We start from the raw sequence: 26,047 nt of genomic DNA on the forward strand, positions 1-26,047 counted from the left end.
CCCCCAACCCCCCCACTCTCCTCCCACCCAGCCCCCTGCAGTCTGCCCGCACAACCCCCCCACAATGCTCCCCAACCCCCCTGCAGTCTGTCCCCCAACTTCCCCACTCTGCTCCCCCAACCCCCCCACTCTGCCCCCCACCAAAACCCCCTGTAGTCTGCTCCCCCAACCCCCCCACTCTGCCCCCCAACAAAACACCCTGTAGTCTGCCCCCCAAACCCCCATTCCGCCCCCCAGCCCCCTCTGCATTCTGCCCTCCAAACCCCCCACTCTACTCCCCCCCGACCCCCTGCAGTCTGCCCCCCCAACTTCCCCACTCTGCTCCCCCACGAAACCCCCCTGCAGCCTGCTCCCCCACGAAACCCCCACTCTGCTCCCCCCACCAAACCCCCCTGCAGGCTGCTCCCCCCAACCCCCAACTCTGCTCCTCCCCACCCCCTGCCGCCTGCTCCCCCCCACGCTCCTCCCCCCCAGCCTCCTGCAGTCTGCCCACACAACCCCCCCACTCTGCTCCCCCACAACTGGAGCCTTTTAGACTCCGGAGCGGTTTCCGAGGGGCCTAGAAATACGGCTGTTGATTGCAGAGTCTTGGTGCAGAAGCCCTAAAAAGGGCTGGATCCCCTCGGGTCCCACGGCGCAAAGGATTCGATCCCACCGCGGCGGTTGCTTAATCAGGCGATCTTCAAACAGGACCCCGGGCCGGATACTACACTCGAGCTTACCTCACCTTACGGCACACACAGACGTACTCTCCCCCTCCCAAGACGTCCCCCAGCGCGGGGGAATAGAAATTTTCTAAGTCCCCCCCTCCCGGTAGCTCACCGCCGCCGCCCTCTCCTCGCTCACGGCGACCGACCGCAGCCAGAGCGACCCACCCCGCGCGCCTCCTCCGACCTACCCTTGCTCGCCCCAGGGAGGCCCGGGTGGTGGTGGGGCGCCGGGACCCTCTGGGCGGCGCCCTGCTCGCCTCCCTCCCTCCCTTCTGCCTTCCTCCATTCCCGGCAGCCCCCGGGCTCATCTGCAGGCAACAGAAGAGCCTCCGCCAATAGGCGGTCTCAAAAGACGTGCCTGGGCGGGGCCTGAACATCTGATTGCATCTGAGCTGTAGAGCGCCCGGCCGGCAGAAAAACCGGGGTAGGGGTTTAAATCCCTTCCAGGCTAAAAAAAAAAAAAAGAAACCGCACACAACTGGAGCCTTTTAGCAAACTGGAACCACCGCGGCGGTTGCTTAATCAGGCGATCTTCAAACAGGACCCTGGGCCGGATACTACACTCGAGCTTACCTCACCTTACGGCACATACGGACGTACTCTCCCCCTCCCAAGACGTCCCCCAGCGTGGGGGAAGAGATATTTTCTAAGTCCCGCCCGCTCGCTCGCCGCCGCCGCCCTCTCCTCGCTCACGGCGACCGACAGCAGCCAGAGCGACCCACCCCGCGCGCCTCCTCCGACCTACCCTCGCTCGCCCCAGGGAGGCCCGGGTGGTGGTGGGGTGGCGGGGCCCTTTGGGCGGCGCCCCGCTCGCCTCCCTCCCTCCCTCCCTTCCTCCCTTCTGCCTTCCTCCATTCCCGGCAGCCCCCGGGCTCATCTGCAGGCAACATTTGAGCCTCCACCAATAGGCGGTCTCAAAAGACGTGCCTGGGCGGGGCCTGAACAGCTGATTGCAGATCAGCTGTAGAGCGGCCGGCCGGCAGAAAAACCGTGGTAGGGGTTTAAATCCCTTCCAGGCTAAAAAAAAGAAAAGAAACCGCACACAACTGGAGCCTTTTAGGCTCCGGAGCGGTTTCCGAGGGGCCTAGAAATACGGCTGTTGATTGCAGAGTCTTGGTGCAGAAGCCCTAAAAAGGGCTGGATCCCATCGGGTCCCACAGAGTAAAGGATTCGATCCCACCGCGGTGGTTGCTTAATCAGGCGATCTTCAAACAGGACCCCGGGCCGGATACAACACTCGAGCTTACCTCACCTTACGGCACACACAGACGTACTCTCCCCCTCCCAAGACGTCCCCCAGCGCGGGGGAATAGACATTTTCTAAGACCGACCGCAGCCAGAGCAACCCACCCCGCGCGCCTCCTCCGACCTACCCTCGCTCGCCCCAGGGAGGCCCGGGTGTTGGTGGGGCGCCGGGTGCCCTCTGGGCGGCGTCCCGCTCACCTCCCTCCTTCCCTCCTGCCTTCCTCCATTCCCGGAAGCCCCCGGGCTCATCTGCAGGCGGGCTCCGCCCCCTCTCCCAGCAGTCTTCCTGCCTCTACCTCTGCTCTTCTGAGCCCTGACTCCCTTTCTTGATTTAAAAAAAAAATTAAAATGAAAAAAAGTGGCGGCTGGCCAATGCTGCCTGTGAAAAAAACCTCCCCCAGGAGACCAAGGAGACGCGGAGCAAAGCCGCAGCGAGAAAGTACGGGGGCGGGGCCGGGGGGCCAGCCGACCAGGCAGACGCGGAGCAAAGGTCCAGGTCCAGATCCAGATCCAGATCCAGATCCAGATCCAGCGGAGCATATCCACAGCCGATAGCAGAGGATCCAGTGTAGCAAAAAGGAGAGAGCAGCTGTTGCTTTAAGGCAACAGAAGAGCCTCCGCCAATAGGCAGTCTCAAAAGACGTGCCTGGGCGGGGCCTGAACATCTGATTGCAGATCAGCTGTAGAGCGGCTGGCAGAAAAACCGCGGTAGGGGTTTAAATCCCTTCCAGGCTAAAAAAGAAACCGCACACAACTGGAGCCTTTTAGGCTCCGGAGCGGTTTCCGAGGGGCCTAGAAATACGGCTGTTGATTGCAGAGTCTTGGTGCAGAAGCCCTAAAAAGGGCTGGATCCCATCGGGTCCCACGGAGCAAAGGATTCGATCCCACCACGGCGGTTGCTTAATCAGGTGATCTTCAAACAGGTCCCCGGGCCGGATACTACACTCGTGCTTGCCTCCCCTTACGGCGCACACAGACGTACTCTCCCCCTCCCAAGACGTCCCCCAGCACGGGGGAATAGAAATTTTCTAAGTCCCGCCCGCTCGCTCACCGCCCGCCGCCCTCTCCTCCCTCACGGCAACCGCAGCGAGACCGATCGACTCACCCACCCCGCGCGCCTCCTCCGACCTACCCTCGCTTGCCCCAGGAGGCCCGGGTGGTGGTGGGGCGCCGGGGGGCCCTCTGGGCGGCGCCCCGCTCGCCTCCCTCCCTGCCTTCCGGGCACCCTCCGCCAGCCCCCGGGCTCATCTGTATGCGGGATCCGCCCCCTCTCCCCGCAGTCTTTCTGCGTCTGCCTGCTCTTCCAAGCCCTGACTCAATTTCTTGATTTAAAAAAAAAATAAACAGAAAATTAAAATGAAAAAAGCGGTGGCTTGCCAACGCTGCTTTTGAAAAAACCTCCCCCAGGAGACCAGGGAGAGGCGGAGCAAGGCCACGACGAGAAAAGCCGCTCCGCGTCTCCCTGGTCCACTGGAGGTTCCCCGGGTTCCCTCCATCAGACCAGGGAGACTAGAAGCGGCTTTTCTTTGCCATGGCTTTGCTCTGCCTCTGCCTGGTCTGCTGGGGGAGGTTTTTTCAAAGGCAGCGTTGGCGTCGGACCTGCGCTCGGGGATGTCAGGGAGCAGTTGATGAGCCCTGTTGAACACTAGACTAGCCGGTTCTGCAGGCGAGGCAAGGCGAGGCAGGTTGGAGCAAGCGAGCGGGCGGGCGAGCGGGCGGGCGGGCGGGCGGGCCAGCCAGCAGGCCAGGTAAGCGAGCGGGGGAGAGGGCGGAGCCCACATGCAGATGAGCCCAGGGGCTGGCAGAGGCTGCCAGGAAGGGAGGAAGGAGGGAGGGAGGCGAGCAGGGCGCTGCCGAGAGCGCCCCCAGCGCCCCACCACCACCCGGGCCTCCCTGCTGCGAGGCAGGGGAGGCCAGAAGAGGCACACGGTGTGGGCGAGTCAGTCGGTCTCGGTGCGGTCGCAGCGGGGGAGCCTCCCAGCAGACTAGGGAGACCCGGAGCAAAGCCGTGGCGAAAAAAGCCGCTCCGCGTCTCCCTGATCTCCTGGGGGAACCCCGCAGCAGACTAGGGAGACGCGGAAAAAAGCCGCAGCGAGAAAAGCCGCTTTGCGTCTCCCTGGTCTGCTTGGGGCGGGGGTCCCAGAAGACCAGGGAGACGCGGAGCAAAGCCGCGGCGAGAAAAGCCGCTCCATGTCTCCCTGGTGTGCTGGGGGGACCGCCCAGCAGACCAGGAAGACAAAGCAAGACGCGTAACAGCTTTTCTCACTGCGAAGGACGCGGGCAGCGGGACCGCCTGCATCCTCCATGGCGAGAAAAGCCTGGTCTGCTGGGGCTCTGGGGCGCACTAGCTCTGCCCCCCCCCAGCAAACCAGGGAGACGTGGAGTGGCTTTTCTCACCATGGCTTTGCTCCGCGTCTCACTGGTCTGCTGGAGGGTCCTCCCAGCAGACCAGGGAGACGTGGAGCGGCTTTTTTTGCCACGGATTTGCTCCGCGTCTCCCTGGTGTGTTGGGGGGGCCCCCGCCCTGCAGCAGAACAGGGAGACGTGGAGCGGCTTTTCTCGCCACAGAGGACGCGGGCTGTGGGACTGCCCACGTCCTCCACGGCGAGAAAAGCCTGGTCTGCTGGGGGGGAGGGCTTTGCTCCGCGTCTCCCTGGTGGTCAGCTGGGGGGGTCCACCCAGCAGACCAGGGAGACGCGGAGCGGCTTTTCTCGCCGCGGCTTTGCTCCGCGTCTCCCATGTCTGCTGGGGGGCTCATGGATTTTTTTTCTCTTAAGTGCATTTCTATTCGGGGATGGCGCTGAGAGCCTTGATGTGTTTATTAGGGTTGTAAGATCCTGGTTAATCAGGTTGACCTAATTTTTAACTGGTTAAGCGGTACTGTCCCAGCCTGGCTGGAGTAGCCCCCAGCCTGCGGGGCTCCTGACCACCAGCTCCGCACTGGGGCTGGCTGCTGGCTCCCAGCCTCCCTCCGAGCAGCGTCCCTGCTCCAGCTCCCACCACTTATGAGTTAACCAGAAGTGGTAAGCATCACCTGGTTAGAGTTAACCTTTCACATCCCTGGGCTATGTCTACACTGCACATTGTTGTGCAAGAAGATATGCAAATGAGGCACGCCACTCCTAATTTGCATACCTAATGAGCCACCATTTTTGCAGTAGGGGTTTTTGTGCAAGAAGGAACTGTCTACACTGCTCCTTCTTGCACAAAAACCCCCTCATGTGCAGCAGCCGTTCTGCTGCTTATTTTCAGGAAGAACGGCTCCTGCGCAAGAGGAGTTTTTTGTGCAAGAAGGAGCAGTGTAGACAGCTCCTTCTTGCGCAAAAGCCCCTTCTGCAAAAATGGTGGCTCATTAGGTATGCAAATGAGGCATGGCGATATTCATCACCATGCCTCATTTGCATATCATCTTGCGTAACCATGCGCAGTGTACATGTAGCCCTAGTGTTTATCAACCCCACGGATGGCAGCATGCTGTTACTGTGATAGGTGCCTTATTCACGTGGCTGGTAATGTCTCGTGGAACCTGGAATTGCCATTGCCACATACAGACTTGCTTCCTTATTACACTGGAGTGAATCCGGAGTAATCCACTGAAGCCAAGTGAGTTACACCAATATGTAACTAGTGTGAGACCTTGGGCCTGATTCACTGACATGCAACGGCCCCTTTACACCTGCCAGCATGAAGACACAAGCTGCAAAAACAGACCCTGGCTGATTGAAAACTGCTGGCCCCGCCCACGGTCCCCAGTATAGGGAGCTGATCAGGCCATTCTGGGAGCATGGCTGATGTGCATTTTACTACAGCCCCGCAACTTTTCTCTCTCACTTGCCAGGGACTGTTTATAAGGCTAGAAGGCTCAGGAGAGCAGAGAGTCAAATCCTGCTGGAAAATGCCAGCGCCCCCAGATTCGCTGAACTGCTTTGTCCAGCACAGATGTCTTTTTGGACCTGATCTCCAGGTGCTGATGCGTGAGAGTAGAATCTGGCTCCACACTTCGATTTTATTTTTGTTGCAGCAAAAAATAGATGCACGTGTGTGTGGCTGTGATCGGCACAAAAAATAAATAAAGCCAGAGAGGAACATATGGGCCTGCTTGAAAATGCCATCTGCCAGCAGCAGCCTGCCACTGTTCTAAATACCAGAGGGTAGGAAATGCAAGTGGCAGTTTCAGCTTTCTGTTTCCTAGGTGAACACAATTTTAATGAATAGGGCCTTAGGCCTTCGGATTCGCTCTCTCTTGTTCGCGCACGCTGCTTCCGAATGCAGCTGTAATTTGCCAATGGGAGCTGAAACTGAACTAGCTGCCTTCGCATCACAGCAAGGAGCTAGAGCCAGGTGAATGCTCTAGAGAAATGAAAGAAGGAAGTGATATGTTCCTAGCCTCTGCCTTACACTATGGGTATGTCTACACTACCCCGCTAGTTCGAACTAGCGGGGAAATGTAGGCATACCGCACTTGCAAATGAAGCCCGGGATTTGAATTTCCCGGGTTTCATTTGCATAAGCGGGGAGCCGCCATTTTTAAATCCCCGCTGGTTCGAACCCCGTGTAGCGCGGCTACACGGGGCTTGAACTAGGTAGTTCAGAATAGGAATCCTAGTCCGAACTACCTAGTTCGAGCCCCGTGTAGCCGCGCTACACGGGGTTCGAACCAGCGGGGATTTAAAAATGGCGGCTCCCCGCTTATGCAAATGAAGCCCGGGAAATTCAAATCCCGGGCTTCATTTGCAAGTGCGGTATGCCTACATTACCCTCGTAGTTCGAACTAGGAGGGTAGTGTAGACATACCCTATGTGATATACCCAGAGTACTAGTACAAACGGTTATTGTCCTGGATCGATTGCAAGGCATTACATCCTCAGCAATCCATGTTGAAAACCGAAAGTTTTTGGTCATCTGCGCCTGCATCTTTTGTTTTTAATGTGTGTTGCTAAGGATGTAATGCCTTTTAATTGATCCAGGACAATCCAGGGTATTATTCTTGTCTCTGCCAATCATATTTCCCGCAAGTCATTTCACTTCTGTATGTGGAAGGAACACTTAACGCCCGCCTACCAGGGCCACATTATGACTTTCATGGGCCGTAGGCACTTTTGCCTTCATGGGCCCCTTCCTCCATAAAAAAAAAATTAAAAATTATTTTTGATATAACCCTAAATACTTCAACATTTTATTTTTTTTCTGTTTTAGGCAAAATGTAATAGATTTTCGTGGGCCCTGAAAGTTTCATTTTTTTCTGATGTGAGAAAAAAATTGAAACATTTTCTTCGACCCTAAAAGTTCATTTTTTTTCTTCTGATTTTAAAAGAAATTAAAACATGTTCGTGGGCCCCTTAAAAGTATTGTGGGCCCTAGGCACTGTGCCTAATGGATAAGTCAGCCCTGCCGCCTACACATCCCCCATCTCAATGTCCCACCTGATCTGTGGATGGAAGGACCATGTGTTATAGTTATAGCAGTAGCCTGTGTTCTGAGGCTTGCTGGGTTGTGACTGTACATAACCAGCTGTTACTCTGCCTTCTCCAGCGGGAGCTGTGTTGATTTGGATGGCCAAAGAAAGCAAACTGGCAGGAGAGCGGGATGACACATCGTGGGCCCACACCGGTCATGGATCACAAAATTCGTGGGACAGCCTAGTTTTTGTACAACCAACCTCACACCCTGAAAGCTCAGTTTGTAGCTCAATAGCCAGTCTCTCTAGGTTCTGTAACACATGGGCTGACCTATATTTGAAAGCTGTACTAATTTAAGGATATCTCTTATGGTGGATCTCCACTGCACCCATAAGTTGAAATAAGAGATACAATTTTGATCTAATTTCGAAATAGCTTATTGCTACACAGCACCAAATTTCAAAATAAACCGCTATTCCAAAACATCCCTTTACGTCAGTTTAAATTCTGTGCCAGGAAAGATAATGGAGCAAGTAATTAAGAAATTCATCTGCAAACATCTGGAAGAAAATAAGGTGACAGATAGGCGCCAGCATGGATTTGTAAAGAATAAGTCATGTCAAATCAATCTGGGTATGTCTACACTACCCTCCTAATTCGAAATAGGAGGGTAATGTAGGCATACCGCAATTGCAAATGAGGCCCGGGATTTGAATTTCCCGGGCTTCATTTGCATAAGCGGGTCTCCGCCATTTTTAAATCCCTGCTCGTTCGAACCCTGTGCCGCGCGGCTACACGGGGCACGAACTAGGTAATTCGAACTAGGCTTCCTACCGTTACTTCTCATTTCATCGGCACAGGGTTCGAACGAGTGGGGATTTAAAAATGGCGGAGCCCCGCTTATGCAAATCAACCCCGGGAAATTCAAATCCCGGGCTTCATTTGCAATTGCGGTATGCCTACATTACCCTCCTATTTCGAATTAGGAGGGTAGTGTAGACATATCCTCTGATAGCTTTCTGTGACAGGATAACGAGTCTTGTGAATAAGAGAGAAGCAGTGGACGTGGTATACCTAGACTTTAGTAAGACATTTGATACGGTCTCGCATGACCTTCTTATCAATAAACTAGGCAAATACAACTTAGATGGGGCCACTATAAGGTGGGTGCATAACTGGCTGGATAACCATTCTCAGGGTATGTCTACACTACCCCGCTAGTTCGAACTAGCGGGGTAATGTATGCATACCGAACGTGCAAATGAAGCCCGGGATTTGAATTTCCCGGGCTTCATTTGCATAAGCCGGCCGGCGCCATTTTTAAATGCCGGCTTGTTCGAACCCCGTGCCGCGCGGCTACACGCGGCACGGGCTAGATAGTTCGAACTAGCAAGCCATTCCGAACTATCTGTACACCTCATTCCACGAGGAGTACAGCTAGTTCGGATTAGGAAGCCTAATCCGAACTAGCTACTCCGTGCCGCGTGTAGCCGCGCGGCACGGGGTTCGAACTGCCGGCATTTAAAAATGGCGCCGGCTGGCTTTATGCAAATGAAGCCCGGGAAATTCAAATCCTGGGCTTCATTTGCAATTGCGGTATGCCTACATTACCCTCCTATTTCGAATTAGGAGGGTAGTGTAGACATACCCTCAGATAGGCTAAAGTTGAATAAGGAACAATCCGTTTCACACATACAGAATGGGAAATGACTGTCTAGGAAGGAGTACTGCAGAAAGAGATATAGGGGTCATAATGGACCACAAGCTAAATATGAGTCAACAGTGTGACGCTGTTGCAAAAAAAGCAAACGTGATTCTGAGATGCATTAACAGGAGTGTTGTGAGCAAGTCATTCTTTCGTTCTACTCTGCGCCAATTAGGCCTCAATTGGAGTATTGTGTCCTGTTCTGGGCACCAGATTTCAAGAAAGATGTGGAGAAATCGGAGAAGGTCCAGAGAAGAGCAACAAGAATGATTAAAGGTCTAGAGAATATGACCTATTGAAGGAAGACTGAAATAAATGGGCTTGTTTAGTTTGGAAAGGAGAAGACCGAGAGGGGACATGATAGCCATTTTCAGGTATCTAAAAGGGTGTCACAAGGAGGGAGATTCTCCTTGGCCTCTGAGGATAGGACAAGAAGCAATGGGCTTAAATTGCAGCAAGGGAGGTTTAAGTTGGACATTAGAAAAAACTTCCTAACGCTCAGGGTGGTTACACACTGGAATAAATTGCCTATGGAGGTTGTGGAATCTCCATCACTGGAGATATTTAAGAGCAGGTTAGATAGATATCTATCAGGGATGGGCTAGATGGTACTGGGTTCTGCCGTGTGGGCAGGGGACTGGACTTGTTGATTTCTTGAGGTCCCTTCCAGTTCTAGTGTTTTATGATTCTATGATTCTAACCCTGGTGGAATGAGGGTTACAGGATTATTGGAATAGCGAGCCAATTGTTTTGAAATCTACTTTGAAATAACTGGCTGGTTCCAAAGACACGGAATAGCTATCCTAGCGCCGCAGTCTAGACGTACCCTTAGGGGTGTGATTTATACTGGTACAAGCTATAGTTTAGGCAGAGTTGCTATACTGGTGTAAAGGTCCTTTATACTGAATCCACATTCAGAGGGTTTTATTGCTTTGACTACGGGGGTTTATTAAAGGGTACAACTTTCTATTGTGCATGAGATCTGTGTCACAAGATTGGATTAATATGTGATAGGATCATGACACAGCTTCACCAAATCATGTATCATAATATCTTGTAGTGGGACATTATAAATCTGATAGCCTTAGTCACTGAAATGACACCTAGGATGAATTTGGCTCTGAAAGATTTGTTTATACAGTACTGTCAGCTTTGTTGATTTAGGATAAGCATCTGATTATCCTAAATCAGGGATGGGCAACTAGGTTAGAGAGTGGACCGCATGGGCCTTCATCTCAGTGGGCCGCGAGATTGTTGTAACCAAGATGTCTCCTGGGACAGGGTAATTTTGCTAACTGCGCTTGCATATCTAGAAGGTGCCGTCTGAACCGTAGCAGCGCTTTGATTGGATACAGAGGGAGTGCCCGGCTCTCACACTCAATGTTGTGTGTAATCAGCATGCACTTCACTTCACGTGCCCTTCCTTTATAAACATGTCATTGTTGTAGAACTGCTATAAAAAAAGCTATGTGGACACAAACCAGCGGAATCTGGTGACCCTGCTTGTGGGCAACTGTAAACAAAATGTCTCGTGGGCCACACCTAGAACCCCGATAGGCGCAGATTGCCGGCCCCAGTCCTAACTGGATTGTAATGTTTGTCAGGAGGTTTTCTATCCATTTGTACAAGCTAAGCTCCCTCTGCTGGCAACCAAGAAATCAAACCTCTTTAGCAGCTGGACATGCTAGGCATGGGAAGTAGGGGTGTGCGGGGTGCTGCAGCACCCCCAGATTTTGCTCCCAATTTCCCCATACCTGTGGGCTGTCTCTGCTGCTGGCTTCACCATCCTGGGTCTCAGCCTCTGGACGGCCCCCACAAGATTCTGCTGGCTCCACTGGCTTCTCTGCGGCCCGCTAGTCTCACAGGCTCTGCTGGCCCTTGGGGCCCTATCATCTGTTGCCCCTGCCCCTGCAGGGTCCGCAGTCCAAATGCCCTGCCAGCTCTGGGGTCTAGGCCATCAGACTTGGGGGTTTCATTGATGCCTGGGGTCCTGACGCTAGCCTGGGGCTGTATTCCTAGTGCCAATCCAGAGCTCAGTAGTCAAACCCCCGTTGTGGCTGCATCCTGGGGGTGGTGCTGGGGTAGAATTGCCAATGCTCCCAGACCACATGGACTGGATGCTATTAGCACGCATGGCATCTAATTTGGTCTGGTCCAGGAGTTGGCAACTAGTGGAGGGGCATGAAACAGGTGTAAGGGAGGGTGCGTAACTCAGCATCCCCACCCTAAAAATTGTTCCAGCACCACTGTTTGACAGTGGGGGAAATTAAATCAATTTTTGAAACTAGACAGATAAGAGCTGGGCTTCTGCCTTTGTAAATTTCTGCAGAAATGCTTCCCTTTACAGAGAAGGGCAATAATAACTGCCAAGAAGTTGCTTTTTCCAAGAACATATCAGCAAAGCCAGAGACCTAGATACCACTCCTCATCCTGCCACTGATTTGCTGAGTGACCTTGGGCAAGTCACTTCATCTCTCTGCGCTTCCGTCTCCCCTTTAGCTGTCTTGTCTATTTAGAACAAAAGACTTTTGTGTTTGCACAGCGCCTAGAAGGACGGGGCTCTGATATCCAGTGGAGGTCTCTAAGCGCTATTGTAATACAAACTAATACATGCATAATCAAATGATGTTTTTACAAAATAAGCATATAGGTCAAGCAGTGGAACCATTTCTCTCTTTCTGTGCGACTGAAGCCACAGTCAGTGTGTGTGAGTGTGTGTGTGGGGGTGGGGGAAATAAGAAGCTTATGCTCATTGTGAGATTGTGTGTGTGGGCAACTTCTCTCGTCCGATGCATATCCTGCCAAGTGTCTGTTTTCACTCTGACCATGGGTCCTGAGCATCTGCCTGAGCCTGCCTGATTATTCCCAGCCTTTGGGCACAACTGTGGTACGTGGGTGACCCACAAGTGCGCTGCTGAGTCTGGGGCACTCTCTGGTGTACAGACAGCGGGCAAGGAATGGTGCTCTGTTGGGCACAGACCACACATGCCAGCCCATTTCAGGGCATTCGCACTGTCCCCTCACCAGAGATCCCTCGGGTGCTCTGGGCTACACACTTTGGTGCACAGGAACTGTAGGACAAGGGCAGCCCCAGCGGGTTGCAGGCCTATGAAGGATGCCGCAGTCCCCCAGCAGGCTTCCCAGGAAGCTGTGCCCTTGGCCTGCTGCTCAGATGAGATTCCATTGCTGCCCAGCTGATTAGCAGAGTGCCCACAGCCCGCAGTATGTGTTTGGATTGGTGGTGCACAGCTGCATGCCCTCCCCGGTGCACAGAACAACATTTATTCTGCACAGGGGTGGGGAAAAATAGAGGGAAGTAATCCCCGCACCCGCCCTCCTGATCTGCAGCCCCCTGGGCGGGTGCCCTCTTCCCAGCTGCCCTTAGACCTGCTATGGCCTCTGCCACATCCCTACCCCCACCGCCCCCGCAGCGCACTCACTCAGCAACAGACCACTCCGACCAGCAGGTGGCGCCGCAGGGCCGGGCAGGGAGCCCCGCTGGCCTCTCCTCTCTACGGCGGGCGCGGGGCGGGGCCTGGCGCGCGGACTCGGAAGTGGGGGGGGGGGGGGCGCCCAGCCAGGGCGGAGGTGAGGGAGGGGCGGGTTTACTGAAGCCTCAGCGTTCCCCCCCCCGCCCCGATAACGGGTCGCCACGGGGGTCTCGGTGACCCCTTCGCCCAGCCCGAAGCGGCCCCGCGGGGCAGGCCCGGCAGGCAGGGTCTAGAGCTCCCCGCCCGCGCGCGGCTCCGTGTGGCGTGGGGTACGCGCGCGGCGGTGTGTGTGTGTGTGTTGGGGGGGTTCCCGTGTGTGGGGTGTACACGTGTTTGTCCTTGCGTGGCGGGGATGTGTGTGTGTGGGGGTGCGTACGTGTGGAGGTGGACACGGAGGGGGCGTGTGTGTAGGGCGTGCTCGTGTGTGTGTTGGGAGTGTGGGGCGGGCCCGTGGCTTTCCCAGCCCTGCCAAGGCACGTTTCCCTGGGGGGTGGGCTGCACACACAGAGCAGCCTTCTGCTTCCCAAAGAATATTCGCCTGTCTCAGCAGCTTAGGGGTGGGGGCTCCTGTTCGGTTTCTCCATGACAAGCCCCATTTCTACAGCACTTATGGGGCCCCCCTCACCACAGTGTCTGGGCATCTGCGTATTCCCATCCATGCCTTATTGCAGTGCCCTGGTGACATAGCGAAGCATTATCCTGTCCATAGGCGGAGAAAATATGACAGGGTGGCATAACATCCATGGGAGAGATGGGAGTTGAATAGTGATCTTGGAGTACCAGTCCGGTGTCTGAGCTCTAAACACTAGGGCTGTGTCTAGACTGGCCAGTTTTTCCGGAAAATCAGCCGCTTTTCCGGAAAAATTTGCCAGCTATCTACACTGGCCGCTTGAATTTCTGCAAAAGCACTGACTTCCTACTGTCTGAAATCAGAGCTTCTTGCGGAAATACTGTTCTGCTCCCGTTCAGGCAAAAGTCTCTTTCACACAAAAGGGCCAGTGTAGACAGCTCAGATTTGTTTTGTGCAAAAAAGCCCTGATCGTGAAAATGGCGATCGGGGCTTTTTTGCAGAAAAGCGCGTCTAGATTGGCATGGACGCTTTTCCGCAAGAAGTGCTTTTGCAGAAAAGCGTCCGTGCCAATCTAGACACTCTGTTCAAAAAATGCTTTTAATGGAAAACTTTTCCGTTAAAAGCATTTCCGGAAAATCATGCCAATCTAGACGCAGCCTAGGGCTGTGTCTACACTGGTGCGATCTCACGCAAAAGCGGCAGCTCTTGTGCAAAAACTTGCTGCCTGTCTACACTGGCCGTGTGTTCTTGCGCAAGTAAACTGATGTTCTAATGTATAAAATCAGGGCTTCTTGCGCCAGAACTCTGACGCTCCCGCTCAGGAAGAAGCCCTTTTGCGCAAGAGCTCTTCCAGAAGAGGCCAGTGTAGACAGGTAACATGAATTTCTTGTGCAAGAAAGCCCTATGGTTAAAATGGCCATCAGAGCTTTCTTGTGGAAGAGTATCTACCCTGGCATGGATTCTCTTGCGCAAAAGCACATGCCAGTGTAGACACTCTCTTGTGGAAGAGTTTTTGCACAAGAACTCTTCTGCAAAAGAGTTCTTGTGCAAGAAGCTGCCAGTGTAGCCATAGCCTTCATATTCTGTCCCCCTACTTCACTCACCCACAGGCTGCTTCCATCTTCTTGTAATGCTACAGAATAGCAGACTCATACCTTGATCCTCTGGTTTGCAACAAAAGCAAGCCCTGAAGATGACTGAGGATTCACAGCAAGGATCTATGCAGACTTGGTGCAGCCATGATTATTGTTATTATTTCTGTAGCACTATATTAGACTCATGAAACTGTGTCTACGAGGGGTTTGGGGATGGTCCAGTGGTTAGGATATAAGCCTCAAACTTGGGAAACTATGTTTCTTCTTGCAATACTTCAAACTTCCTGTTTGACATTGGGTTGGTCGCTTAGCTCCTCTTTGCCTCTATTCCCTGTCTTGAAAATTGGAATAATAATAGCTAGCTGTTATCAAGTGCTTGAGATCAGTATATGTCAAAGCACATTACAAAGGAAAAACAATGGAGAGTCCTGTGGTAAATTAGGGTATGTCTACACTACCCCCCTAGTTTGAAGTAGGGGGGTTAATGTAGTCATACGGAGTTGCAAATGAAGCCCGGGATTTGAACTTCCTGGGCTTCATTTGTATGATCCCAGCCGGCACCATTTTTAAATGCCAGCTAGTTCGGACTGCGTGCCGTGCGGCTACACGCGGCACGAATTAGGCTTCCTAATCCAAACTAGCTGTACGCCTCATGGAACGAGTAGGAATAAGAGATCCTCCGGAAAAGGGCTTTTTTCCGGAGGATCGGGGCCAGTGTAGACGCTCTTTTCCGGCTTTTCTAAAAGCCGGAAAAAAGCGGCGGACATTTTTATTTAAATGCCGCGGGGGATATTTAAATCCCCCGCGGATTTCCCTATCACGAAGTGTCAAATTAGCATGCCCCTTTCGGAAAAGGGGCCAGTGTAGACGCAGCCCTTAGGTTTAAGTGATTAAAGTGGTTTGTTTAACTATAATGAAATGCAAAGTAGTAAAGAACAAAAGTATAATAGTCAATTTCTGATTCTCATCCAACAGCTAACACTACAATGTTTGCATTGTGATACTGTCAGGGCAGGCTTATTTTAAAAGCAGCTGCGCTTCTTCAATCTATGGTAATGTTGTAACATTTCCATGAGATCTAATTTTTATATTTTACATAATTTGGTCCTTTAAACAGCCTCCAAATAAGACAGTGATAAACTGCAAAAATTCTGAACTTTATTTTTTAATTATTCAAACAATTCATAATTCCAGGTTTCTCTCTCATGCTTACACTGGTTTTCCTTGAAATGTCAGGGCTATTTCCAGGAGTTCTTTACCCAGTTTTTCCTGCTCTCCTCCCAAAGCGAACTCTGCAGACAGCTCCCTGAAGGTGACACAGACCCGGCGATGCTCTATATGCTTGCGGTATATTGCATGCTTCCACTTATACCGTGCATCTCCAAATAGTACAATCAGGGATCTTCTAGGTAAGTGAATGTCTACAGTAACTTTTTTGTATGGAATAAATCTTGAGGAAAACAAGTAGTTAATATCCCAACTGGCTAAATTTTCACATACTGTTGTGGAAGGAAGGTGGTTTTGTTTGTGGCTCTGGGAAGCTTGAGGTGAGGCAGAGGGATTTGATTCCCCCATTGCTTGCTTGTGATTGGCAACTAACTGGAGACCATCCTCTGATTCACAAGACATGGACAGCACCGTTTTTGAGAGTAAATTTAAGCTAACCAGTCGCTCCCCCCAAAGCCACCAGTCATCAAAGTGTGGGTCAATGGCAGAACCTCTTTCTGGTAGATAGTCCAGGTTACACTGCTCAACAGGAAAGAAGTCTTCTAATGCAGAATGAGCCTTCATTCGCTGTACAATCTCCTGGCTAAAACTGGGCAAGCCAAAGAAGCCACCAGTTTTCAGCTTCTTTTTCTTAAAGTTCACTTTGGGCCCATAGTCCTGTTGAAAAGGAAAAGCAGATGATGATAAATAAAAATGTGGGTTATGCCCTTTTAGAGAGGCACTATCCTCTGGACAAACTGGGGAGCCCTGGGCATCTTGGGTTCTGTTTCTACCTTTGCCAGTGACTTATCAGAAGATGATCTGCACCAGTAAGATAGCCCCATGAAAGTCATAATACTTTTGGATTCAAGTTTTCCTGCTTGTGCACATCAATGTGGTTTGAGATTGTTTCAATGTGCAATATCAAGCGTGATTCACTATAGCTATCACAAATGCACTCTTGAGAGAAATTAATTTCAAATATTTGTTATTTCAGAAAGAATCAATTTAATGAAAACATTAAACCTAAAGCATGATTTTTGTTAAGTGAAGAAATAATCTTCCCCTGAAGGAAACCTATTTCTGGACTCAGACCTGCTTCCTTCGGCCAGATTGTGATAGTTTCCAGTCATCTTGATCCATCAGCTGAACCATTTTATATTCCTCATCTTGGCTTATAAATTCCTCCAGCAAGAACACTCCTGGAAATGGAAATGCCCAGCCAGCAAACTCTGAACATTCATTTCCTACAGCCAGACCTGTTGCTGGACAATAAGTGAAGTTACCTTTTTCCTGCAGAAATAAAAAAGGACACAGCAAAATAAGACATTGCCATTGTATCTGTTGTTATAGGTTAGATACATGTTAAGAGTTGAACAGTTGTACTGTTTCTCTTCAGGGAAATGTCACTCTCCTTTTACAGCTGTATCTCTGCAACTTTCATTCTTTAACAGTAATACCTTTATAGCGCAAGCTGCCACTGGATAAAAAATCACCAAGCTGTGCTTTCTTAAAATACAGTGTATATTTGAGGGGTTATTGCTCCTCTTCCATCCCTCAGTGTTCCGAGTTGTAGCCAACTACACTGGGTGATGGACTTCATGCAAAACCCTCTACAAAACCAACAACACCTCTACTGATGCTACTGGTTAGAGTAACAGAAACCTATGCTTTAAACTGGATCCACGGTCTAGTGCACTAACCAGCAGGCTGCTCTCAAACTATTTTGCATGTCTTTCCTGCCCCTAGCTCTAGTTGAGATGTGAGCAACTGCTACTGGACTGAACGTGGTTTGGCCAACTGGAGTGCTCCAATTGTATAGCTAATGACTTTCTTGATGCCTTTGATACAGGCCTAAAGAGGGAGAGATCCAAATCAGGCTGGAATATCCTGGTGTTAACTCTTTGTCTACACTACAGCTTTTAGCAACGCAGTCCTTTTGGCACGGCCATGTTGGTAGAAGTTGGACACCGTAGCTGCTGCCTGTCAGCACACTTGCAGACAAAATACTTTCACCTCCCAAAAGCAGCGGGTGAGTGTTCCTGCTGACCACGTGCTGTTCACACTGACGCTTGCCATGGCAAATCTTCTGGGGAATGTTAGCATGTGTGAATGGTAAAATTTTGTTGCTCAGGTGCCAGTGTAGGTATCAAAGCAACAGCTACTGACTGGCCTACAGGGGAGGTTGTGGCCCCATCCTCTGCAGGCAGAGGCTCAGTAGCATCCTCCCTGCTCAGGCAGCTCTCAATGTCACTCTCATGCATAAAAGCTTCAGCAGGGTTGCTGAGTTAGTCTGGAACTGGAAAAACTTAAACAAGGAACAGTCCTGCAGCATCTTAAAGGCTAATACCATTTGTGTGTTTTGTTAGCCTTTAAGGCGCTGCAAGACTAGTCCTTAATCTCATGCATCCTAGGCCTGGTGTTGCCTGAAGCTAGCTCCAATACCCTCCCCTCATGCTCTGGAAATGCGGGGGGCTGAGCTTGTGGGGTTTCCTCCGAATGGAAGCAGCCTGTTTAGCAGCCCCCCCAGCCTTTAGCCTCTCTCTCGAGCAAGGGTGGGGGGCAGGCAACAGCCGCCCCCTCTGCCACTCTCTGGTGCCCGAGGGCAGCCAGGGACAAGAGGCACTGTGCCTGCCCGCCCCCCCCTCTCAGCCCGCCCCATCCACTTACACCAACTCACCCCCATCTGCCCCCCCCCGCGCCCCTTTGTCCCATCCCTCGGCGCCCCCTCCCGGTCCCTCCCCCCGCTACCTGCGGGGGCGGAGCGGCCGGCGCGGGCCCCTCGCAGAGCAGGCAGGAGCGGATCCCCTTGCAGCCGCAGGCGGGCCCCGCTCCCCCGCCGCCTCCGGCTCCCCGCGCCTCCATCCCGCGGGGAGAGGCGCCGCTCGGGCCCCGGACCCGGATCGCCGCCCGCCGGGCTGCGCGCCCCCCGGCTCCGTCGCGGCGGCGGGGCCCAGCGCGGCAGCGCGCGGCCCCGGCGGCAGGTGAGGGGACGGGGCACGCGGGGGGGGAGGGCGCCGCAGGGGAGGGGGAGGGACACCCGGGCTCCACGACCCGGCTCCGGCAGGCTCGGAACCGAGCCGGCCGCCCCCACGCCAAACTCGCTTTCCCAGCAGCCCGCGGGGCGGGCGGCCAAGCCACAGGGCCGAGCTGGACCCCGGGGGGTGCTGGGAGTTGTAGTTCTCGCCCTTTTCCGGCCTTAGCTGTCCGCCCGCCCCAGCCTGGCACACGGGCTCTCCTCCCCTCCCCCACTCACCACGGGCAGGACTGGCCTGGGCCATGAGGCTCTTCCCCCTCCCCCCACGGGCAAAGCTGCATGGGCCATGGGCTCCCCCCCCCCCGCTCCCTGTCAGGGCCGGCATGGGCCATGGGGCACTGCGCCCCACCTCCCCTCCACTAGCAAGGCCGGCCTGGGCCGTGAGGGTCTGCGGCCCCTCCCCCTCCCGGCCAGGGTCCCGAGCCAGAGCTGGCCTGGGACATGGGGGTGCTGGCCCCTCCACCCCCCTCCCCTGTTTCAGGCAGGGTTCTGAATCGGGACTGAGCTGGGACGTGGGGACATGCCCATGGCGGCTCTGCACCCCCAGACCTACCCTGGACCCGACCAGAACACAACACGGTCACAAACGCATTTGTTAACGTGGCCTGGTCTGCAGCTGGACCAGAACACAAGGACCCAGCTGCGGCCATATGTCACAGAGCTCGGCGCCCTATCTGGGCCAGAACATGCTGGTGCCACATCTCGCTGGAACTGGATCTGGACACAGCGACGTAGCCCTGAGCTGGAACTGAATAACCGGAACTGAACTGGAAGAGGAGGGCTTGATCACTGCCCCTGACATGGCCATGCAAATCCACAGCAGACCTGGACCAGGCCACTGTCACCCAGTCACAGCCCTGCAACTGCTAACACAGCAGCATAGTCCCTTGCGGTCACTGGACCGGACCGTGGCAGCCTGATCACAGCCACAGAACCCCTAGCACAGCAGTGTTGCTCTGAGCTGGAAATGGAGTGGCACAGGGTGGCTAGGCCACAGCCCCATGGAGTGGTAATCTAATCCCACCTCAGAACTGGATCGAAACAGGGTGACTCAGTCACAACCACGTGACCTCTCCCTGGTAATGCAATCTCCATCCAGACTTGTATTGGAACACCGCGATAGAATCGTGGTGACCTAGTCACAGTCATACAACCCATAGTAAGGCAACACAACCTGCACTAGAACTGAACCAGAACACCCTAACCCGGTCACAACCACATGGCAACTCAACCCTTTGCTGGACTGGACCTGGCACTGGACCAGGTCTCAGTCACACAGTCACAGCCATGCCACCCGTAACATGAGAACACAATCCTGCATTGGAACTGGACCGGATCATGGTGATGCGACCATAGCTAGGAACCCATCATGGGGCAATGCTGTTTTGAACCAGAACTGTATCAGAGCAGGATGTTGCAGTTACAGCTTCCCATGAACCTGTCACATGGCAATGCAGCTCTGTGCTAAAACAGTGACAGCCTCTCAGACTTGGCCTGTAACATACCAATGCAGTGTTGTCCTGAGTCAGAACTGAACCAGTCACAGTCACTTGGCCCATAATGTAGCAACACAGTCTTGATTAGAACATGATGTTGGGGACACGGTGCCATGGCCGCCGCTTCCAGCCCCACATGGGGCTGCCAGCTCCCAGCCTGTGTGGAGGTCTGGCGGACCTGGAGCAGCCCTCTGCCTGCAGTGGGCTGTGATCAGGGGCCTGCTCCCTGTGGTATGAGTTAACCGTTACCCGATAAGCATCACCTGATAAGAGCGATGCTTACTGGGTAACCAGTTACCGAATAATATCCCTACTCGTGACCACACAGACCCCCGATGGGCCACATTTGGCTGCTGAGCCAAGGTTGCCCACCACTGAGCTAGTTTGATTAGTTTTGCAATATTTTAGGAATTTAAGGATTGCCAGCCTGGATCCAGCTAGCGGTCTTTGTAGTCTGGTATCCGATCCAGTGGCCAGTAAAATTTCAGAGGAAGAAACCTTGCAGCAGGCAGATATTGTTTATGACTTGCATAGCAACTAAGAGCTCTGGTCATGCACAGAACTAAGAGGTGGTCCCTGTGCCAGTTTGCAATGTAGGATACAACTGACCCACAGTATCACGAGTGGTTTTATTACTAGCATTGTGACAGTCGGGGCAGGTGATGTGAAATGTATGTCCAGTTTGGTAAATGTTTATGATTGTTTTGCAAGGCTGGATTATTAAATTACCTAATAAACGTCTGATTTATCAACAAAAAAAGGAGTAGTTGCACCATCACCTTTTCTTTCATTCTTGTTGAGAAAAAGTTTTACAGGACTCCTCCTAATTCTTGTTTCTTTCACCAAGAAAGTTCCTGGAAGACATTTTACCGCTGTCAGCTTTGTGCTCCCAGGAAAGTGGCAGAAACTAACCATGTCCAAAGTTACTACAGAGCTTCTTTTGGAAAGAGCGGTTCCAAGATCTACTAGGCTCCGGAAGATTGAGACTCTGAAGTAAGTGCAAACCAGACTCTGAATAAAATTCCAGTTGAATCCCACTTGGGCTTGCTTTCTTTAGATAGGAAAATGAAACAACACACATGTCCATTATAAAAACACATGGGGTACGTCTAAACTACATGCCTCCGTCGACGGAGGCATGTAGATTAGCCAGATCGGCAGAGGGAAATGAAGCCGCGATTAAAATAATCGCGGCTTCATTTAAATTTAAATGGCTGCCCCGCTCTGCCGATCGGCTGTTTGTCAGCAGATCGGGGCAGTCTGGACGCGACGTGCCGACAAGGAAGCCTTTCTTGATCGGCACAGGTAAACCTGGTTTCACGAGGCATACCTGTGCCGATCAAGAAAGGCTTCTTTGTCGGCGCGGCGCGTCCAGACTGCCCCGATCTGCCGACAAACAGCTGATCGGCAGAGCGGGGCAGCCATTTAAATTTAAATGAAGCCGCGATTATTTTAATCGCGGCTTCATTTCCCTCTGCCGATCTGGCTAATCTACATGCCTCCGTCGACGGAGGCATGTAGTTTAGACGTACCCTTGGTGGTGTGATGGGGCTTTATCACCATTACAGGGTTGAATAGGCAAGAATTAGAAAGTCAGATTATCTGCAGGTGTAAGATCTTTGCCATCATGTATATTCTGCATATGCCATATGTGTTACTGCAAAACTATTAGGGAGCTGGCTTCTCATCTCCTTACATTAAGTAGCACTTTCCTACTTTGTCCTTAATGGGACCCATTCATGGAGTAAGGTACTGTGACTAAGCAGATCTGAATCCAGTTGATGGGGGCAGCAGAGCCTACAGCCAGCAGGGTAGGGAAGCCGACTGGGGCCAGAGCTTGTGGGGCAGTGGAGCCCACAGACGGCAGAACTGCTAGGAACTCCAGTGGGATGGCATGGCTGCTGCAAGGTTGGCAGGGCCAGCAGGAGCTCCGGAAGGGCGGTGGGGCTGGCGTGAGGTCGGCAGGAGCTCTGGAAGGGCTGCTGCAGTTTGCGGGGCTAAGAGGCTGGGGAGAGGAGCCCAGGTGGCCGGGGAGAGAAACTCAGTAGGGAGGCTAGTACTTCCCCCGCCCCCGGCCTTCCTTTGTCTGGAAAACTCCCTTGTCTGGGATTGGTCAGGTCCCAAGGAAGCTGGACCGGGGAGGTCCAACCTGTCCCTTAAGTTTAACTGTACTGGCCTTGTAGGTAGAGACTCTTTGGAAGCCTCTAAAAATTCTCATTGTGCAGTTGCTATCATAACCAGGGTGTACAAAAAATATTTTAAAATGTCTAAAGTAGCTTTTTCATGGCAATGTAGGACAGGAAGGCACCTCTTGGGTGGTTCAGCCCAGTCTTGTGCTGTTGCAGGCAGCCAAACAGTGTCATGCTTTTACAGAATGTTATTTCATCAGCGGTCAGACTGAGAAAAAATCCTGTATTGACATTCTTCCAAGGCCGGCCCACAAATCCAACGCTACCCAGCCATGAAGCCAAAATGAGAAGCTAGTTGTAGCAGATCACTGTTATATTCTATGATGTTGGGGGATCACCCCAAACACTATGGCTGTGTCTACACTGGCCAGTTATTCTGGAAAATCAGCCGCTTTTCCGGAATAACTTGCCAACTGTCTACACTGGCCGTTTGAATTTCTGGAAAAGCACTGACGATCTAATGTAAAATCATCAGTGCTTTTCCGGAAAAACTATGCTTCTCCCGTTCGGGAAAAAGTCTTTTTCCGGAAAACTGTTCCGGAAAAGGGCCAGTGTAGACAGCAGAGATTTCTTTTCCACAAAAAAGCCCCGATTGCGAAAATGACAATCGGGGCTTTTTTGCGGAAAAGCGCGTCTAGATTGGCACGGACGCTTTTCCGCAAAAAGTGCTTTTCCGGAAAAGCATCCTGCCAATCTAGACGCACTTTTTCTGAAAATGCTTTGAACGGAAAACTTTTCCGTTAAAAGTATTTTTGGAAAATCATGCCAGTGTAGACATAGCCTATGAGGTTCTGCCACTGCTGGTCCTGGGACTTCCAGAACAGCTCAGCATTAAAGCACCTGCCTCAGGGCCCTGACACCAGCACCCTGCCCGCAAACACAGGCTCTTGGCTCCCACCAGCCTCATTACTCCTGGCCGGGTGATGCCAACAGCCCTTCCAGTGCCAAATCTCCCCAAATCCATCCTCCCAGAAGCTCATGCCATTCCCCTTTGGTTTGTCATCGCTGCAGGCGTGAAGCCAGTACCCCAGTTATCAGTTCACTTTGTTGCATGCACTCCTCACAGCACAAAAGACCTGCATGAGGTAGAAGCAAACAAGGTTTATTTAATAGCAGAACTACAGATTCAGAAATGGAGTTGTGACAGAGAGCAAACATAGACAGGTTAAACAGTAAATCAACATAAAGACGCAACTTTACACATCCAGGGTATGTCTAGACTACATGGCTGTGGCAACAGAGCCATGTAGATTAGTTTACTAGACATACCCAAATGAAGCCACAATTTAAATAATTGCAGCTTCATTTACATGAAAATGGCTGCCACGCTGTGCCGGGGATCAGCTGTCCCGGCACAGCGGGGCAGTCTAGATGCGCCACTGTTGACAGGGAAGCCTCTGTTGACCGCTCCATTATGCCTTGTGATGAGTCTGCCTCATGATGAGTCACAAGGCATAACAGAGCGGTCGACAGAGGCTTCCCTGTCGATCGTGGCGCGTCTAGACTGCCCCGCTGTGCCGGGACAGCTGACCCCCATTTTAAATCGCGGCTTCATTTGGGTATGTCTGGTAAACTAACCTACATGGCTCTGACAACAGAGCCATGTAGTCTAGACATACTCCCATCTAGGGTGCAGTCCCTTTTCTGCTACAAGTTACCTGTTGCCTTTGAACAGGTTCCCCGCATACTGCTAGCTCTAGCATTATGGCAACAGCTTTCTGCCTCGAGGCTGTCCCTGTCTCTGAACAGCTCTCACTTCAGCCTTAAGTTCCCTCTAAGCCAGGCCTACTCAACACACAGCCCACAGGCTGTTTGTTTGCAGCCCACCGTGCGGTTTGGGTTTACTGAGGGCTCACCATGCGGCCTGTGGGTGGGATCCTTTGAACATGGCCTCCACCGGGAACACGCTCCACAACGGCGAGTCAATAGAATAGTCTTCTGTTGAGGTACATTTTCATATAGTTAAATTCCGGGACTGTCATTGCTCATTAAAAGTGCTGTCATATGGGTGGAAATCAGGTAACTATTGCATTTTATTAACATCAGCAGAACTGATTTAAATGGGGCTTGCATGTTGTGTAGTCTTGCCTTAATCTTTGTATTAATACCCGTCAGTGTGAAAGAAGCTATTTGCATATATTTGCATGTATATGCAACCACACTTAAGTTGTGTCCATTGGCATGTGCTGTGAATATTATTGTGGCTCTCAGGGCTTCCAAAGTTGAGAAGCCCTGCTCTAAGCCGTGCAGCTGCCTATTAAGCCCCGAGCCGGGCTGTGGTGTGGAGAGATGTCTCTTTCCAAGCCCTGTATCTGGTTGAGTGGGAAGAGGCACCTCCTCCTGTCGGCCCCAGCACGAACCTGCCGCAGCCAGGAAAGAGGCACCCCTGCCCACTGGCCCCCGTCCAGCCTAACTCAGAGATGCCAGGGCCAGGGGGTAGCGCCTTCCCTGGCCAGGCCTTGCTGGAGCAGCTGCAGCCATGGAGAGGCACTTCTCTGTCCCTGAGTTTCCATGATGAGAGGTAATTCTCTCTCCCTGAGACAGCATGCACCCCCTGCAAACTCTCCATCCACAGCCTACCCTAGAGCCTGCATCCCACAGCCAGAATCTTCACTCCCCACACACACTCCAGCCCTCTGCCACTGCCATGAACCCCCTCCTACACTTTAATCCCTCGGCCCACCCCTGCCACACACCATCCTTGTGCATAATGATTTCTGTGATGTGTTACGCATCACCTCCATGGTGGTGCACATCACAAAATTCATTCTGCACATGGACATAAAAAATTAGAAGGATCACTGCTTTGGACCCCTTCCACTGTAAAAGGATCAGTACTAGCTAAGGGAAACACTTGCCTTGGGTGGTACCTCGTCCTTTCATTCACTGTCCCGCTCTGAGGTGGAACAGAAATGTTACGACGTGCAGTCTACATACATTCATAACTTGCATCTATATCTCCTAATAATTACTAAGTTTAGAACATTTCAAGCTTTCATAAGAGACAGCTCTTGCTGTGTTTTTCTAGCATAGTTACATGGCATTCAACGGCTTACTCTCTGGTGTTCAGGTGTTCAGGCCTCTTGTTCTCCCCGCGTGGTGTCTGGACCCTGATTGTCACGCATTCTGTGCACTTGCTTTGATCAGCCACGGTGCTGACATTGCTGGGCCCCGGTGATGACGGCTCTTGAGATAAATGGAAGCAGGTCTTCCTTCTAGTTGCATGTTCAGCCTATCGCAGCCACTCAACACCAGATTCACATCTGGAAGGGCTTTTTCTAATCGTAACTGCAATCCCTTAACAAGTGAAATCGGAAATTCTCAAGCACAAGAAATTAGCCACAAGGAAACAGTTCACTGGCATGTGGAGCCAGGCTAAAGGTTTAACCAGCCCAGTCTGATCCCAGTTCTCATGATATATGTCTAGTGGCAAAGGGCTTCTATTGGCTAGGAAAGAGAATTTCCCATTTCTATGGTGGCAGGAATCACCTGTTTTGGTTTGATTTTTTTAGGACTGTCACAGGGCAGACTCATCACCATAGCACCTCCAGCCCACAGTCCTGGGAATTAGCTTGTTTGGCTCGCTAGACACCTCCCTCTAAGGTGGTGTCTCCCCATGTTTCTCTTCGTCCTCGGCCTCCTCTTCAGGACACTGCCCTCCAGCAGTGCCCACTCCAGCGTCTGAGCCCCTCTCCCTCCCAGGGGTTGATGTTAATCCTGCTTTCACTCCTGGGATCTCTCCTCCCTGATGCTCTGTCTACAGAGCTTCCCTTGTCTGCAAAAGCCTATGCAAATGAAGCATGGATTAGCATATTGCCACACTTCATTTGCATAATTAGGAGCAGTTTTCACACAAAAAGCCCCTCTTGCATAAGAGCCATTCTTCCTGAAAAATGAGGAAGAA

At 52.2% G+C, this 26,047-nt stretch overlaps 2 protein-coding genes and 2 long non-coding RNA genes across 8 annotated transcripts in view; 2 read left to right on the forward strand and 2 right to left on the reverse strand.

The window, feature by feature from the left end:
- The window catches only part of LOC142819274 (uncharacterized), a 19,092-nt gene extending 16,230 nt beyond the window's left edge, over nucleotides 1-2,862 (reverse strand). The window contains exon 1 of the long non-coding RNA XR_012897109.2: nucleotides 2,084-2,862. This is a non-coding gene — a long non-coding RNA (uncharacterized LOC142819274). The remainder of the gene's footprint in view (nucleotides 1-2,083) is intronic.
- The window catches only part of LOC142823491 (uncharacterized), an 18,016-nt gene extending 1,459 nt beyond the window's left edge, over nucleotides 1-16,557 (forward strand). Inside the window, exons 1-4 of one of the 4 annotated variants that reach the window (XR_016347644.1) lie at nucleotides 12,624-12,819; nucleotides 14,231-15,267; nucleotides 15,452-15,624; nucleotides 16,419-16,557. This is a non-coding gene — a long non-coding RNA (uncharacterized LOC142823491). Of the gene's footprint in view, nucleotides 1-12,623; nucleotides 12,820-13,636; nucleotides 15,268-15,451; nucleotides 15,625-16,418 lie in introns of those variants that run through there. The other 3 variants (XR_016347643.1, XR_012897105.2, XR_016347645.1) reach the window with 3 other exon arrangements.
- LOC112544818 (alpha-ketoglutarate-dependent dioxygenase alkB homolog 4) lies at nucleotides 15,354-18,304 on the reverse strand. Its single transcript, XM_075904972.1, has 3 exons — nucleotides 18,173-18,304; nucleotides 16,517-16,714; nucleotides 15,354-16,099 (listed from the first exon to the last, which is right to left on the reverse strand). The coding sequence occupies exons 1-3, from the start codon at nucleotides 18,284-18,286 to the stop codon at nucleotides 15,425-15,427; spliced, it is 987 nt and encodes a 328-aa protein (XP_075761087.1). The 5' UTR covers nucleotides 18,287-18,304; the 3' UTR covers nucleotides 15,354-15,424.
- LRWD1 (leucine rich repeats and WD repeat domain containing 1) overlaps nucleotides 18,273-26,047 on the forward strand; it is a 41,348-nt gene continuing 33,573 nt past the window's right edge. The window contains exons 1-2 of one of the 2 annotated variants that reach the window (XM_075904964.2): nucleotides 18,273-18,405; nucleotides 20,802-20,947. In XM_075904964.2, the coding sequence (XP_075761079.1) occupies nucleotides 20,868-20,947 (80 nt within the window). In that variant the 5' untranslated portion in view covers nucleotides 18,273-18,405; nucleotides 20,802-20,867. The remainder of the gene's footprint in view (nucleotides 18,406-20,801; nucleotides 20,948-26,047) is intronic. The other variant, XM_075904966.2, reaches the window with a different exon arrangement.

Source organism: Pelodiscus sinensis, chromosome 21, assembly GCF_052426305.1.
Source record: "Pelodiscus sinensis isolate ZL-2025 chromosome 21, ASM5242630v1, whole genome shotgun sequence".
Taxonomy (NCBI): domain Eukaryota; kingdom Metazoa; phylum Chordata; order Testudines; family Trionychidae; genus Pelodiscus; species Pelodiscus sinensis.